Raw genomic sequence first — 12,226 nt, 5'->3', positions numbered from 1 at the left:
TGAAATTTGTTATGGCCTGTTTTGCAATTATCCACATTTAAGCCATTGTTGTTTTGTTTTGTTGTTGTTTTTGTTTAAATTTAGCCTCGATGAGTATTGGGCCTTATCGGTGTCCGTCGTTGCGAATGTTGCATAGCAACAACCAACAACAATAGCGCCTTGACACGCAGTTAATAAACGTACAGACACTTAAGGTAGGTTATAAGTGCTTCTAAGTCGTCTAACTTAATTTCCTTAAATACATTTTAAACAGGTATACCTTCAGTAGATAAAGAGACAAACATTCCAATTATATGTTATGACTTTAGAATGCTAGTCATTTAGCTTTACGGACAAAGTTAACCTCCCTGAAAAAAAAAAAAGAACTGCAGGATTTCTTACCGAAACGAGTGGTCGAAATGTCGGTGCCTTTCTGCAACACCCACCTGAGGATCCCACGGGGATTTGGCGCCGTCCTTGAAGGTCTGGTTCGAGAAATTCTACGTGACCAACCTGGAGACATTCCCAAATATGCCGCCCTCTACTTCAAGCGCCTTCTCGGCCAACGAGAAGGTAAACAGATTTGGACTTGCAGTGTCACAGCAGTACAAGTAAACGATTTGTAAGTGCTTACCTGTTCTGGCTTGCAGGTAGTGGCGTGGACCCAATTGAGTGGGCTGCCAGCCTGGAGGACAGATTTGACAGCGACCGTACATTTCAGGCCAGTTGGTGCTAAAACAACGCCAGTTGTGATTGATGTCACCTTCCATCTTGCTTATCAGGCTTTTTTTCTGTGTCCCTGTCCTGCTGCAATTTTTCTAGAATAACTCTGACGTTGTATTGTTCTTCTACAGGATGTTCCTCAAGCGGTACCTGAAACAGAAGTTCCCATTTCTGAGTGAGTTGACTTTTTGTCCCAATAATGCATTTCTGCGTTTGCTGCCTTTTGACACGTTTAACGACTGAATGGATGTAATCTAATCTCATCTAATTGACAGTGCAGGAAGGAATGGTGGGGACAATATGTACGAAACAAAGTGCCAATTGAGAGAGAGAGAGACAGAGAGAGATAGAGAGAGACTGAACAACTGAGTTAATCAAAGTTGGTAAATAAAAGAGAAATAAATAACTTGATGTTTGAAATGAAGTTTTGCGATCATGTCGTCCCAAAGTAGTTCATCCATGCGTATTATTAATCCATCCATCCATTTTCTTTGGTTTATTCACCCGAGAATTGTGGGTTTATCGTTAAGATAATCATTATACATCATCAAACATTAGCTTTAAAAAAAAGAAAAAAAAAGAAAACATAAAGCTATTCATTCATGCATTTTCATCCTCACCAGTATTGCAGCTGATCTGAATCCCATAGAGCTGCTGAACAAGTTTGAAAAGTACTCTTATTGCGGGGGTTTTCCCCCTCGGAATTGCAATTTTGATTTAATGTTAAATTTAATCTCAGTGGAAATTTCCATTTTGTAGCCTTCCTGCCAGTAGAAAAAAAAGCTTGTGCAATAAGTGGCCATTCTGTCAAAGTATTATAAACCAACATTTGTTTGCTGTTTTTCCCCCCCAGACAAAACACACCTGAGCTACAAACTGAAGAAGTGTCTGCTCAGTCATCAGAGTCCACACAACTTCAAGTCTCAGCAGCAACGTCTGATCAAGTTGACCCAACTGAGGCTCAAAACGAGAAAGCCCAGGATTTACCTCAGTCTGAGACACCAAGTGAAGTCTCACAGGGAGAAGAGAGCACTGAAGCTGGAGCGTCTGAGGAAATGGCTATGGATGAGTCTGGGGAAGTGGCTCAACAGGAGGCTATAGAATTGGCTCAGGAAGTAGCTCAGGAGGAAGCTCGGGAAGAGGCTCAGGAGGAGGCTCAGGAAGAGGCTCAGGAGGAGGCTCAAGAGAAGACTCAGGAGGAGGCTCAAGAAGAGGCTCAGAAAGAGGCTCAGGTGGAGGCTCAGGAAGAGGCTCAAGAGAAGACTCAGGAGGAGGCTCAAGAAGAGGCTCAGAAAGAGGCTCAGGAGGAGGCTCAGGAAGAGGCTCAGGAGGAGGCTCAAGAAGAGGCTCAGGAGGAGGCTCAAGAGAAAACTCAGGAGGAAGCTCAAGAGAAGGCTCAGGAGGAAGCTCAGGAGATGACTGAAGGGGATGCTGAAGAGAATACCGAAGGGAACGCCGGGGTGGACGCTGACCCAGATGCCGAGGAAGACACTATAGGGGGCGATGTGGTGGAAAGTGAGGTGGAAGCTGCCAATCTTGGTGAAACAGAGACAACTACGGAGGAAGTCACAGTTGATGGTAATGAAGATGATGGTAATTCTGAGGTTGCTGAGGAGGAGAAGCCCAAAGCAGAGACAACAGAAACAGAAGAAGCACAGCCTCAAAACGAAACCCTCAATGAGAAAGAAGAAGCTCAAGCTCAAGCTGAAAAGCCAACTGAGGAGGAAGGAGCAGAAACTGAGGCTCCTCATGAGGAAGCTGATGCAGAAGGAAATTTGCACACCGTCGCTGAACCGACAGAAAATTCCTTGGTTGAGGGGGACTCTGTGGAAACTCCACAGGCCGAGCAAAGTAACAATGTGGAAAACCAGCCAGAAGATGAAGGTCCAGAGGAGGTCTCAGAGGTGGACACTCAGGAAGGGCAAGGCAACAATGAGCCTGAAATGGAGGGAGAGCAAAATGTCACAAACGATGAGCAAATGGAAGGTACTTTTGAGCATTTGTACACAATGAACAATATGGTACATTAAATCAAAGCAATTCTCAGAATAGCGAGTCATTGCACGTGCAACAAACAATGAGCTCCACTCTTTATTCCAGGTGAAGCAGCTAGTAACCTTCCAGAGGGGGCCGAGCCAGAAGTTGCACCAGAACCCAATGATTAGAACGAGTTGAGGTAATGTCTTATGGATGTTCTCAAGAGTGACAAATGGACATCGTCAAAACAATTGAACAATCTGGTTGCAATTACAAATTCTGTTTTTACAAACAAAACGATCCTCGGTTTTGATTGGCACTGAGTCACAACATGAAACTGCAAGTCATATCTTTTATAAGCTTGCGATTATTAAATTTGAGAGTGGTCTGTCGTATGCGCTCAGCACCCTTAATATACCAGAAGCACATTGAGTTGCCTTGTGTATGAAATGTGCGATCTAAATGAAGCTTCCTTGCCTTGCCGAGAGAGAAGGATTGTTCAAATTGTAATTACTTGTTACCGGGGGATGTTGTATTAAGTTAACAATATGTGCTTAACAGTGTCTCGTTTATCAGCGCTTTGAGAGCGAGGATTCAATCAGCTTTTGCTGGAGAACCTTTGTGGTAATTAAAAGAATCGCACTGTTATGCATTGGATTAATCACACAAAACAACTCTGAGGCCCGGTTCGAGTTGGGGTCATTAGTTATTTACCGGTATATCTTTTAAATTGTGTGTGTGGTTTTTTTTTTTGTGTGTGTGATGTGTCATTTTCAGGCATTCACATAGTGGATATAAAAAAGTAGCCCCCCCACCACTACCCCCCTGTACAGATGATTTGAGGTTGATTCTCATATTTGGCAGGAAACAAATTTGCAAAACAAGCACCATTTGTGCACGATACCCTTTAAATATATATTTTTTCTACTACATGACATATGAGTGGATGGAGAAAGTTGTAATTCACACAGGATAATGAATGTTCTATCAGCCATGCCGACAGTCATCATCAACACCCAAACTGCGTTAGCAATTGAATGCCTTCTGGTCTGACCTTTACTTTGGATATGTCTGAGGCGCTTTTTATGTGTGCTGACATCCAATGAACACGACTTTGGATGTGACGGCTTAATTCTGCAGACACATTCAGTTAATAGTTTATTACAAAAAAAAAAAAAAAGAAGACATTTGAACAGGGGTGTTTTATACCGACTACACGGACAAAGTCTTGAATTAGTCTCTGTCTTTGAAGATCTCCGGAATGGCCTTAAATATTAAATGACCTTAACCATAACCTTGTACACTTGAGACATGATGCTGAGCTATGTTGTCCACCACCTCTTTCTGCTTTGTCTTTGCGCTTCCTTTTTCTTACGGGCCACGTGATCATGGAAACCCGCCTAGATCTTGCCCTGTAAAGGCCCAGGTGTTGATGTCCTCTTCCTCCTGTGGCCAGCCTCCCCGTTCCTCCCGCTGAGAGAACCATGGCCTGATTGGACACAGCACGCATGTTTTTATTCTGATCGAGAAAGAGATGTGCACTGAGTGGTTATGCTCAAGAGGTTAGTAACCCACGTTGCTTCCAGTTTTTCTCCTCTTGTCATATGCTGCATGACTGAGTCAGCCTATTTAGAATGCATTCGTTTGCTTCTCAGGTTTTAACAGGCTTTTCCCTTATCGACCACACACATTAGGTCCATGGGCGCAATTTTGTGCAGGGTTTTTCCTGGCTTAAATTGAGGCAGAGGTGCTACCATCCTGACCATGCTCCATGACGTGCATGTATTCTGTAAATTCAACGGACTCACTTTCTTTGACAAGAAACCTACTTTTAAGTTAAGAGTTCCAATAAGAATATGACTTATCATGTTCAAGCATTCGTTTCTTAAAACTTCTTCTCAGAGTCCACAAACTCTTCCGTGGGAATTAATAAACTTCACTCAAGTACTACAAGGTGAAAAAGTGCAGTGTAAAAATAAAAAAAAATCAATTGAGTAAAAGCACAAGTGAGCACTGCAGTGTATGACTTCAAGTGAGCTACCAAAGCTAACTGGGCTAATGTCACCCGGACGTAAGGCTCTTGTCTTCAATTCCTTCTGTCAGGGTATGCAGAAGCATGACACCTCCTGTTTTAGAAGATAGTGGCGGCTCGGAAGTCTAAACCGTAGTGCTTCTCTATTCCTATTCTTTGCCCGTGACCTCATTGAATTGTACACGAAACAAACTCTGAATGAGAATAATAATAACGATAAAAGATATACCTGTAGTGCAACAGCTCCGATCACAAGCTGCATTTGTAGACTGCTGAGCGCTAACAACTTCCGGTGATGCAGGTCACGCTCCCCCATAGGTGAAAGATTTACCTGCTTTATTTTATTTTATTTTTTAAATACTTTTTGTGAAAATGAGACTGATAGGCTGACTAAGGTGCAGTGTACATTAACACAAAAAATATATTACTAACATGCACAAAGACACACAAATAGTTGTTGGTTTTTTTCCTCCTCTACCCCCCTCGCGATCGACTTGGGACCAGTCCGCGATCTACCGGTCGATCGCGATTGACGTAATGGGCACCCCTGGTGTAGATAAATGAATATAACAGAGAAACTCCTAAATGATTTAACGAACCAATTTTAGGGGGCAAGGTCTCTTGACGCTCTCTGTTGGTTGGAATAAAGTACGGTGTGTGCCGCAAGTAGCCCTTGGGCCATACTTTGCTCACCGACGCTTTACATCAGATGCTCCATTTTGATTCAACATTGTGGTTGCAGTTCATGAACGGAAACAAGCTTTTCTGCTCGGGGAAGTGAATATTTTTATTTTTGTAAATGTGAAATATGGGATACTTGTATGAGATGATGAAGTGTTTACATCACACTGGTTCATTCGAGCACAACGTGAATATGTAGCAGCGTACAAGGATCCTTTTTCAGCGGCTCACGATTTAAACATGCCCTTCGAATGCCTTCCTCATGGTCATATAACCGAAATTCTCTTGAGTTCCTAATGGCGCTGAGTTGAGAGGCGCCGCTGCTGCGCCCACAGATTGAAACTTGATTGAGACGTCCATTATCATCATCCCAAGTCGGCGTCGTAGCATTTTCGCCGCCGTCGCACTTGGCCAGCCCGTCTGATTGGCCTGGACTAGCGAGTGCGCCTTCAATCGAGTACAGTGGTGGAGTGCGAAGAGTTGCTGAGAATGTTGCCATGGCAACACCTCACTGCTCGTCCTGCTTTCTTCTCATGAAATTATTAGGGGACGGTGATGTTGTTTCTTGCTCGGCATGCTGTGTAATAGTAATTACACTTTAATAGCCAGGACTTTGTATTTTTGTGCCGTTTGACAACTTTACATGCCACGAACTTGCGCAACCCGCTGTACTCTTAAAACGACCTTTTCGTCTGCCTTTGACTGGTTGTTTACAACGCCTCACAATCGAGAGAACTTCTCGTCTTGGCTGCCTGCTGATTGATGAAGGCAAAGTGAATTGGAGTCATCAGAGAGAACTCAAGCGTGAGGCTCATTTAACGTGGGAATCGTTTCACAAAGCAGCAGTGGAAGAATGAGTGCGAGAGATGGAACACAGATTAATGGCTGTTTTTCTGCCCCTGCATTTTGTCTCTGAGGCTGGCAGTGGCGTGTGGGCGGCCTCACCAGCTGGGATCAGAGTGATGGAGAAGGCTGTTGGCTCACGCTGCCTTGAATACATTTAGAACACTGCCCGGCGCAACTCCGCTGGTTTTATTTTTGCACTGTTACTAGCTGGAATTGGAAGTTTGAGATGATTATTTGATGCGCGTTTCTGCACGCTGATTGGTTCTTCTCATTTGTTTTGCTCGTATCCGCGCCTGACGCCGGGACAGCTATGCAACTTTACATTGTTGCATGTACATTTAACAATCGATATCAGGAATGTGAACGCAGTCGGACAGCAACCCTAATGAGGCTGAAAAGACAGAACACATGCTGACATGTTTGTAGGAGGTTTCTACCACCACAACCGCCCCACACACACTCCCTACCTCCCTCCCTCAATGTGTGTGTGTGTGTGTGTGTGTCTCTCTCTCTCTCTCTCTCTCTCTCTCTCTCTCTCTCTCTCTCTCTCTCTCTCTTCCTCTCTTTGTGAGCGAATGTTCCTGAGCATGCAATGATTATTAGTAAGAGCCAGTGAGGCATCTGTATATAAGCAGAGAGTGACTTATAGAGAGTGAGAGTGACACATTAGGCCCACCTGAAGACCAAGCTCATCTCTGAAAGTTTAAGACATGGACTGCCACAATGTGAGTAACATTTTCATTTTAACTTTCTGAGTTTTTTTTTTTTTTTGCACATATTAGTGTGCTGCTGAGCTCTGTGCTGACGTCGTCGTGTGCTATTTCCTCGCTTGACTGTATGTTGGACTCGTGAGAGGAGTAGTCAGACAGCATGAAACAGCTCGCCCAATGATGCCGTTTTCATCAGATGTCGATGACATGAGATTTGTTTCGCAGAAGTTGAACACATTGTGTCACATGGTGTGGATAAGCAGCACCATCCCACTCGGTGGTTTCCTTCTCTCAGAGCTGGCAGCTGAGTGAGCAGTCAGACACAGAGGTTAATGAATGCTGGCTGCACAGGTGGGTGGTCGCCCTCGTACATTGGAGGGTGTTACGCCGCAGACGTGATGCGGCGGGTGGGCTCACTTTGTGGACTGTTTTGTGTGAAATCGCAAACTGATTTCGACTAGCAATGCTTTCTGGGTGTTTGCGCCACAGAATTTGAATGATTGTTTACATATGTTGTCAACAGCCCCGGCGGCATGCCGCTGACACTTTTCAGAATATCTCTTCCATCCACCACGTCTCCTTGGGGACACTGGATGCTGACTGAAGGAGATGGATGCTGTTGTCATTTTTCCGGCTTATCCTTTTTCCATGCCAGGGTCCAGAACCATAACTTTCTTTTGTATTTCTTAGCCGCTTCTCTCAGGATTGCTTCCTTTTGTCCTTTCAAATGCATTTTCTCAGTGACAGAAGTACTGTTCATCAGCTAGTCAAATGATGTACTGATTGGCAACCCCTCAGGAACATTTTGCACCATGAGGTGGATCAAAAATTCTGCCTCGGCAAGGGCAAAAAGTGCTTGTGTGTTGTTGCATGCTGACATTGTATTAGAAATTAAGTGATGTTATGTATAAAACACGTTCACTCACTAATGGAGACGCCTTACTTCATAAAGAGCTGTTTTAAAATGGTTCATATGAACTGCAGTCACTTGATTTCAGGTATCAGACAAACAGATGTGAGTCCATCTGCATTTGACAGTTTAGGCTTTGCAATTTTTGCACATCAGTCTCTTGTGCATGGCTCCCCAACTGAGTTTTACTGTCCCCAAGTGCAGTTTTGCGCCTTTTTATTTATTTATTTTTTGCAAGGGTGTTGTACAATTTACCATATTCGTGGCAAGTGTTTCAAAACAGGATCTGTTCTTTGTTAACCACACACAAGAAGGCCTGGTACTTCCACCACCACCCAAGTCGTACAGAGCAGGCATTGGCTCAAAGCCAGGCAAAGTATATCTGGACGGCTCCACTGGAACTCAGCATCATCAAAATTTTGATCCGGCGGATCCTTTGGGGATTGATAAAGTTTTTCTCCTCTCAACTTTCGGATGTTGAGCATCATCATCTTCTTGTACTTGAAGTACTTGAAGTCGGTGAAGGAAAAGCTTTAGCGCTCTCTGAGGCATTCACCACATTTGTTGATGCTGACAAATGAAAGCTTCTCAATCTGGCACCGAGATGCAGTCTGGCATAGCAAACGTTCTTGCTTGAGTGTGCGACTTGATGAGCGACGGGCAAGGGAATGATCTACTGACAAATTCTGATGGCCTCACATCAGTCCGAATGAGATCTGAAAGGAAAAAGAAAAAAGGAATGGTATTGTGACTTTATTTAGTTGTGGGAAAGGCAAAATATAAGAAACACTCTTCAAACGATGCAGTGCAATTCTACACTGGACAACAAACTAGAACCACAATATTCTCTGATAGCAGCAATCATGCCTATTCAACACTGAGAAAATGGTGACGCGTTACACTGCAAATAGGCCAACTCGGTCATTCATAATATGATGAGGAGAAAATTTGAGCTGGGTTAACTGACCTCTCGGGCATTACCACACAGCGGACATCTCCCCGCGATCATAAGAAAAATCATGCGTTTAATGTTCCATCATGACACGATCCTCTCAGCAGGAGGAACATAGTCGACCCCAGGAGGAGGAGGACATCATGGACATCCCGCTGGATGACCCTGAAGCCAACAGGGCAGCCGCCAAAATTCAGGCCGGCTTCCGTGGCCACATGACCCGTAAGAAGATGAAGCCAGAGGACAAAGCAGAAGGAGAGGAGGTGAGCTGGCGACTGTTGTGTATACCTCCTAAAGACGCTATATGTTCCGGGGACGTTAAGGATGCAACGGTGCGTTATTATTAGGCTACAACCAAATTGTCTCTTCACAGAACAATCCGACTGACAATGTCTGACATGTTTTGGGAAGTAATTCTTTTTTCTAAAGGCATCCGATAACTGCCGTTGTTACTGTAACCTTTTTTTCCACGTGTTATATCATGGAGCAATACACAATTTAGAAGCCATACATAATTGATGAAAGCAATTAGAGCCCACCCTCTGAGATATGTTATGTGTGATTAAGGCCATGCATAACCGAGTGACTCATTTAATTACCCCATAGGCGCTCCGGCAGCAGCCGATTGAATCCTCAACTCTCAAAGCGCTGATAAATGAACCTGTTTCTCGACACATCGTTCAATCACCAGAGAGATGTTCAAGTTGTAATTTAGAGAATTGAAATGTTAATCGAGCAGGCAGTCAGAGAAGGCGCTGCTCTTCAGAAGACACTGTTCAAAATGCAAAGAGGTTCCGCTTGTTTTTGTGGTTGTATTGGCAAGCACCGATAGGCAACGTAGGAGTGTGGTCCATAAACGGTTTGTGAGAGCATGTCATTGGGCTCAATACACAATTCTAAGCCCCAAAATATTTCACTTGCAAATGCTCATAATATCTAATTAGAGGCAGTTGGATCTTTTTTTGGTTTTCTTTACACTGGTATTGTGCTGCCTTGAGGTACAAGTGACCCCGACTTATGAGTTTCTTGAGGTGACCCATTGTTGGGCTGGTTTTAATTTGTATATATTTTTTTCCTTTGACTTGCAAGCCAAAAAAGGTAAGGTACAAACACTGTATGGTAGCAGTGACCTCACCCAAGCTAACAATTAGCATTGGAGTCGTCGTGTTATTACCCGATAAGTCATGGATGTTTAAACACAGAGGGTGAAACAACACATGTAGACAGACAGCACAATAATGCTCATAGGCATATTTTATGTATCATTCGTCAAAATAAATAAACAAATACATAAATATTACTGCATCTTACCAAACTTAGTTGTGACCATCTCCATTCATCGCTGTAGGGCTGTACTACAATGCCCCTACGTGGCCAAGGCGCATATCCCAGAAGGAGCCGCACAGTCACAATGAATTACTATACACAAACTTCATTCTTTATGTTTGATTGAATTATTTTATTAATTGTTTTTATAAAGCACAATATTTTTGGAACATTATTTTCCTTATTAAAAAAGACATTACAAAATGTGTTGACGTTTTCTGGGGGGGGGGGGGGGGGGGAGCAGAGGCCGGAACAGATTAGCGGTGTTTCCATTCATTTCAATGAAGTGTTTCAGGTGACAAGCATGGTCATCAAACAAATTAGACTTGGATCTCAAGGCACCACTCTCGTGTAGTGTTGCCCGCTGTGATCAAGTACAAAGTATATATCAGCAAGTTTGGCACAAAAGATCTGCTAGTGGTTGCGTCTAACTCACTTACTGATATGTATGTATGGAAGGGATGTATTTATAGCTGCAGGTGCATCAACCATAGTATGCTTCAGTAGGCCAAGCAGAATTAATGAACCTGTCAAACTGAATCCTGTGCCTGCCAAACGGTTCCCTCTGGGGGAAGACCCCCTTTCCACAACATGATCTGGGGTTTTTTTTTTAGTTCACACAGCCACCCATCGCTTTGCTAGCAGTGTCAAAACACTGTGAAGAAAGTAACTGACATGAAGAGATACACAACAAAATATGGAGCTGAAAATAAAAGTTACCAGTACATAAATATCACATTCCAAGTGATGATGTTCCTCGGACAAGCATGTTCTGGTGTTAATAGTTACAATGTACTCAAGATGCGTTCGTGCATTGATGGATTCGTTTGTGCCACGGATGTTATCTATTATGAAAGTCAGTTGCATAATTTAAACAAGTCGACATGAAATTGCATTATGTACAACGAAACATAGGCAAAACGTTTTCATAATTTACAGTCATGTTATCTGTTTGAGGCTGATCACATTTCGACTTTTTGTGTATATATTCATATTTTCTTAATGTGGACCGCAATCCTTACTTACTTGGTATCATTATTTATCATAAGAGTGCATAATTGACAGTATATCCAGTGGGCTACATTCCTTACTGCACCCGTGACATCAATTTTGGTTGTAAGTACCACCGTTGGAGCCCACATTGCTTCACTCCACCTTGGTTTAACGAACATGAACATATTCCAAAAGCCTCAACAAATACGTTATGTAAGGAGAAAAAGAATACTCACCAGAGGTTCCATAGTAAGCAGGCATAGATGGCTTTTTCACACTGCACTTATTAGGGCTAAACAATTAATTGAATTCCCATTGATGTCGCAACGTAATCGAAAGCAATTTCCTAATTATAAAAGGCAGCATTTGTTTGTGTTTTTCTCCGAACAACCACTGGAGCCTTTGACCTTGACAACAAACTGTTGGTGTTCTGACATGCTTAAACTCCGCTCGGCTATTTCTGTTTTTAGAGGCAGGAGGATCGGGGGCAGTAGAGAGCGATGACACAGCTGTGCCAGAGCAGGGATGGCCCTGTCCTGGCCGAGATGAAGAAAGTCAGAAGTGGGGAAAACGCTCTGCAACGTAGCAAGCAAGTATGGTTGGCCGGCATATGCTGGCTAAATTGGTTTTCAGGCGCATCTATTTACCACAGGAGTTTCCTTTTTTCTTCTTCTTCTTCTTCAACATAAATTAGCGGTAGAAAACGAACAATTTGAGGATGTGTTGTCTGTGGGATTTGTTTTTATGGGGGGGGTTGTTTTTTGTCCGTGAACTTTAGCACTCCTCCTGCTTCTCCAGCAGTCTTCATCAGTCAGTCCAAATGTCTTTGACCCTGGCAACTCACTGCATGTTTTTCTGATACTTGTGAAAGTGTGCTAGTTTTAGATAATCTGTGAATGTGAAAATGAATGTCCTTGGAAAACACAACGGGGCTTATTTTTGGATGGTCTGTGTATAAACTAGGTGTGCAGACCTTAAATTGTTGGTGGTTTGTGCATTGTGTGATGACATGCTTGTATCTTAATATTTATCCATTTAAATTCATTAAAGATTGAAAAATATCCCCGAAAGAGGTAGCTTCTCATTATTTATTTATT

The 12,226-nt window shown here is 43.2% G+C and overlaps 1 protein-coding gene across 4 annotated transcripts; it reads left to right on the top strand.

Moving 5' to 3' along the window:
- The first annotated feature begins 135 nt into the window (after positions 1-135).
- nrgnb (neurogranin (protein kinase C substrate, RC3) b) lies at positions 136-12,199 on the top strand. 4 transcript variants are annotated; one of them, XM_086126013.1, is made up of 7 exons: positions 136-194; positions 364-552; positions 630-700; positions 834-877; positions 1,556-2,688; positions 2,803-2,878; positions 11,600-12,199. In XM_086126013.1, exons 2-6 carry the CDS (start codon positions 399-401, stop codon positions 2,865-2,867), a joined length of 1,467 nt encoding a protein of 488 aa, XP_085982139.1. In that variant the 5' UTR covers positions 136-194; positions 364-398; the 3' UTR covers positions 2,868-2,878; positions 11,600-12,199. The 4 variants fall into 4 exon arrangements, with proteins under 4 accessions (XP_085982139.1, XP_085982140.1, XP_085982141.1 ...); XM_086126014.1 differs by lacking the exon at positions 136-194 and having other exon boundaries at positions 201-552; XM_086126015.1 differs by lacking the exons at positions 136-194; positions 364-552; positions 630-700; ... (1 more) ...; positions 1,556-2,688; positions 2,803-2,878 and adding exons at positions 6,796-6,963; positions 8,915-9,073.
- The last annotated feature ends 27 nt before the right edge of the window (positions 12,200-12,226 follow it).

The sequence above is a fragment of the Hippocampus guttulatus genome, chromosome 12 (assembly GCF_054856545.1).
Source record: "Hippocampus guttulatus isolate MCC_2025c chromosome 12, RoL_Hgut_1.0, whole genome shotgun sequence".
Classification (NCBI taxonomy): domain Eukaryota; kingdom Metazoa; phylum Chordata; class Actinopteri; order Syngnathiformes; family Syngnathidae; genus Hippocampus; species Hippocampus guttulatus.
This window is presented reverse-complemented; position numbering and strand designations above follow the sequence as displayed.